At 41.1% G+C, this 5034-nt stretch overlaps 1 protein-coding gene across 1 annotated transcript in view; it reads left to right on the forward strand.

Annotated features, from left to right (window-relative positions):
- Positions 1-3566, forward strand: part of syngr1a (synaptogyrin 1a) — a 5836-nt gene extending 2270 nt beyond the window's left edge. The window contains exon 4 of the mRNA XM_053339021.1: positions 3426-3566. Coding sequence (XP_053194996.1) covers positions 3426-3566 — 141 coding nt within the window. The remainder of the gene's footprint in view (positions 1-3425) is intronic.
- The last annotated feature ends 1468 nt before the right edge of the window (positions 3567-5034 follow it).

The raw sequence follows: 5034 nt of genomic DNA on the forward strand, positions 1-5034 counted from the left end.
CTTCATCCTGTTTCCAGGACAACGTGGACCTTAAAGGTTATCTAGTCTTCTTGTGACTCAGGAGGTAGAGTGGTCGCCCATCAATTGGAAGCTTGGCGGTTCGATTCCCGGCTCCTCCAGGCCACATGTCGACGTGTCCCCGGGCAAGGTGTGGGAGGTGGAGCAGTAACAACTAAATGGACTGTACTTATATAGCACCTTTTACATTACAACTCATTCAACCATTAATACACTGAAGGTCTGCTCATCAAAGGGGAATTTAACCATTCATTCTCATTCACACACCGTTGGCGCAGCAACGGGAGCAATTTGGGGTTAAGTGTCTTGCCCAAGGACACATCAACATGTGGACTGGAGGAGCTGGGAATCGACCGCTCTACCTCCTGAGCCACAGCCGCCCCGGCTGACTAGATATATTTGGGCTGACCTCTACACACAGCACCGGCTCTGGAACCAAACTCCTGGAGAGGGGCTGGACTCTCTTGTTTTCTGGAGTCACCAGAGTGAGGGTTAGGGTTAGGAGCTGGAGTTACTCAGAGTCTCCGGATGAGCGCAGCAGTAATTCTCCTGCAGAACGAGAGGGTGTGACTTGGAGTTTTTGGGAGGAAGACTCTGTTTGTGTGTCTGCAGCAAACAGCAGCTCAGAGTACCCAGCCTTCTTGGACTCTCTTGGCCCTGGAGAGGCTGTGGCCCGCTGAGTCCATAGTTCTGCTGAGAGACTTCAACGCCCACGTGCGCAACGATGGAGAAACCTGGAGGGGGGCGATTGGGAGGAACGGCCCCATCTGAACCTGAGTGGTGTATTGTTATTGGACTTGTGAGCTAGCCATGGATCATACCAAACACCATGATCCAGCATCAGGAGCGGCCGTATGTCTCTGAGACTTTGGTGAAAAGAGGAGCAGAGCTGTCAGCTGATCACCACCTGGTGCTGAGGTGGATCAGGTGGGGGGTGCAAGCACCTAAACCAGTAGTGAGGGTGAACTGGGAATGTCCAGACCTTCAACTCCCACCTCCGGAGGAACTTCTCCTGCATCCTGGGGAGGTTGAGGACATGGAATCAGAGTGGACCATATTCAGGACCTCAGATGTGGAGGTGGCTGCTCAGAGCTGCAGCTGGAATGTCATCGGTGCCTTTAGGGCCTGGCTGGTTCAGGGGTCTCCTGAAGGGACAGTACCCATGAAAGACTGGGATGCTGGTCCCTGGTTTCTGATCCTGTTTGTGATATGCATATGGACAGAGTCTCAAGGTGCAACCGGGGGGAGGAGAGAGTCCAGTTTGGGGACCTCAGAATCACCTCTCTGCTGTTTATGGTTGATGTTGTTCTGTTGGACTCTACAGGTGAAGTCCTCCAACAGGCTCTGGGACGGGTTGCAGCTGAATGTGAAGCGTTTGGGATGAGAGTCAGCACCTCCACATCTGAGGCCATGCTGCTCTGCTGGAGGAAGGTGGACTGCCCCCTCAGGGTTTGGGGGGGTGGGGTGGGGGGGGTCTGGGGGAGTCAGAGTCCAGAGATCCTGATTCAGATGAGACAGGAAGGAGTTAAAGACAGAGAGGGAGGTCTCACTCTGCCACACAATCACATGACATTGTGTGTGTGTGTGTGTGTGTGTGTGTGTGTGTGTGTGTGTGTGTGTGTGTGTCTGTGTGTGTGTGTGTGTGTGTGTACAGGGAGGTCTTACTCTGCTGTCGTTGGAACGTCTGAAGAGAGTCTCGTTTGAGGAGGAGTACGATAAGCTCTTCATCCCACCGCTCGCCTGAAACACACACATTAACCATCACCTATCTCCTTCAGCCAATCAGAGACGGGCATTCCAGGGTTTCCTGTTTCCTTGTGGCCTCAGTCTGGACTCTGATTGGCCGCTCTAAGTGCCTTTCATCCTAAGTGCCTTACTGTTACCATGGTGACAGCATCACATGCTTTCTTTCCTCAGATCAAACTAAACCTCATGTTGTTGTTGCAGTGATGTCATGATGATGTCATGATGATGTCATGATGATGTAATAATGTGATTAATGAAGAACTGAAATGTATATATATATATATATATATATACTATATATATATACATATTACTTACCCACTTTTTTAATCAACGTGTTAAAGATTTGGTAACTAATTTGATAAATGTAAAAAATTAAAATGTAAGTATTAAAAAAGTGATTCCTGCACAATAAACCACAAGATGAAGTAAAACAGCAGAAAACTGTTAAATGTTTTTATCTGTAATATTTCTGAGGAGTTGTAAAATCATTAACTGACTTCATAATAATATTATTAATATAATCTTATTAATAATAATATTATATTATGAATAATATTATAACCACAGTTTTCACCATAGAGCTCATAAATAATATCTTTTATAAATTAAAACATTTAAAATAAGATAAACTATTTACAGCTGCAGGAAACAGCTGATTACAGGATGGTTTTACTTTCATTGTCATTTAGGATAAAATAGTTTTAGATGTATAAAAACTAGCATCATGCACATATTAAAAAACACATTCAATTCTTTCAAATGTATTAAAATTCAATAAACTGCATAAAATAACCAGATAAGTTATTCAGTCTGTCACACTGGTACATCTCAGTCCAAATAATTTATAATATAATTATATATATAATATATATATATAATATATATATATATATATATATATATAATATATATATATATATATACTCCATACAGCCAGTAGGACACAGCAGGTTAGTGTGTGTTAGCTGCGACAGACTCAGAGTGTAAGTTAGTGATACATTAATATGAATGTAGATGTAGAGGGAGAGGAGAAGGCAGACCCCCCCCCCCCACACACACACACACACACACACATACACACAAACATACACACACATACACATACACACACACACACACACACACACACACATACACACACACACACACACACACACACACACACACAAACATTTCACCTGTGCAGGCGGTGCAGTGCTAATAAAGTTTCACCTGTGCAGGCGGTGCAGTGCTAATAAAGTTTCACCCGTGCAGGCGGTGCAGTGCTAATAAAGTTTTACCTGTGCAGGCGGTGCAGTGCTAATAAAGTTTCACTGTGCAGGCGGTGCAGTGCTAATAAAGTTTCAGTGTGCAGGCGGTGCAGTGCTAATAAAGTTTCACTGTGCAGGCGGTGCAGTGCTAATAAAGTTTTACCTGTGCAGGCGGTGCAGTGCTAATAAAGTTTCACTGTGCAGGCGGTGCAGTGCTAATAAAGTTTTACCTGTGCAGGCGGTGCAGTGCTAATAAAGTTTCACCCGTGCAGGCGGTGCAGTGCTAATAAAGTTTCACCCGTGCAGGCGGTGCAGTGCTAATAAAGTTTCACCCGTGCAGGCGGTGCAGTGCTAATAAAGTTTCACCCGTGCAGGCGGTGCAGTGCTAATAAAGTTTTACCCATGCAGGCGGTGCAGTGCCTGCTCGCCGTCTACAGGTGGAAACTCGGCTCCGACTCCGTCACCTTCAACCAGGACTACATCGACCCCGCCCAGCCGGAAGTCACACAGGAAGTCCCGCCCACTGAGGAGTGGAGCGTCGGGGCTTAGATCCAACATGGTCGCCATAAATCCAACATGGCCGCCATAGATCCAACATGGCCGCCATAGATCCAACATGGCCGCCATAGAGTGACTGTTTCTGATCATTGATCGGTTAACCTGGAACTTTATTTATACATCACGTGGAGACAAACCTTTTCTTTGGCTTTAAAACTGTAAATTATTATTTTATTATTACTATAATTATTATTTTTAGAGGTAACCCTAACCCGTTATTAGAGGTTTTATCAACTCACTTCAGCTTGGTTGTTTTTTGGTCCCTGCAGAGTTTCACTCTGGTGAAACTGTCTTATGATTTAGGCAGTGTGTACTTTGTGTACTTTGTGTACTTTGTGTACTTTGTGTACTTTGTGTACAGTGTGTACTTTGTGTACAGTGTGTACTTTGTGTACAGTGTGTACTTTGTGTACAGTGTGTACTTTGTGTGTTTCAATAAACTGGCTGCTGCAGTCATTGTGGTGTTTTATATAACTTTATTAACACAGTGAGGTCAGACAGGCACAGACGTGTTGATGAGAACAACTAACCCTTTATTACCCTTTATTACCCTTTATTAACCTTTATTAACCCTTTATTAACCTTTATTAACCCTTTATTAACCTTTATTAACCCTTTATTACCCTTTATTACCCTTTATTAACCCTTTATTAACCTTTATTACCCTTTATTAACCTTTATTACCCTTTATTAACCTTTATTACCCTTTATTAACCTTTATTAACCTTTATTACCCTTTATTAACCCTTTATTAACCTTTATTAACCTTTATTAACCCTTTAATAACCCTTTATTAACCTTTATTAACCTTTATTAACCTTTATTAACCCTTTATTAACCTTTATTACCCTTTATTAACCTTTATTAACCTTTATTAACCCTTTATTAACCTTTATTACCCTTTATTAACCTTTATTAACCCTTTATTACCCTTTATTACCCTTTATTAACCTTTATTAACCCTTTATTAACCTTTAACCTTTATTAACCTTTATTAACCTTTATTAACCCTTTATTAACCTTTATTAACCCTTATTACCCTTTATTAACCCTTATTAACCTTTATTAACCTTTATTAACCCTTTATTAACCTTTATTAACCCTTATTAACCTTTATTAACCTTTAACCTTTATTAACCTTTATTAACCCTTTATTAACCCTTTATTAACCCTTTATTAACCTTTAACCTTTATTAACCTTTATTAACCCTTTATTAACCCTTTATTAACCCTTTATTAACCTTTAACCTTTATTAACCTTTATTAACCCTTTATTAACCTTTAACCTTTATTAACCTTTATTAACCCTTTATTAACCTTTAACCTTTATTAACCTTTATTAACCTTTAACCTTTATTAACCTTTATTAACCTTTAACCTTTATTAACCTTTATTAACCTTTATTAACCCTTTATTAACCCTTTATTAACCCTCATTAACCCTTTATTAACATTTATTA

The sequence above is a fragment of the Scomber japonicus genome, chromosome 18 (genome assembly GCF_027409825.1).
Source record: "Scomber japonicus isolate fScoJap1 chromosome 18, fScoJap1.pri, whole genome shotgun sequence".
Lineage (NCBI taxonomy): Eukaryota > Metazoa > Chordata > Actinopteri > Scombriformes > Scombridae > Scomber > Scomber japonicus.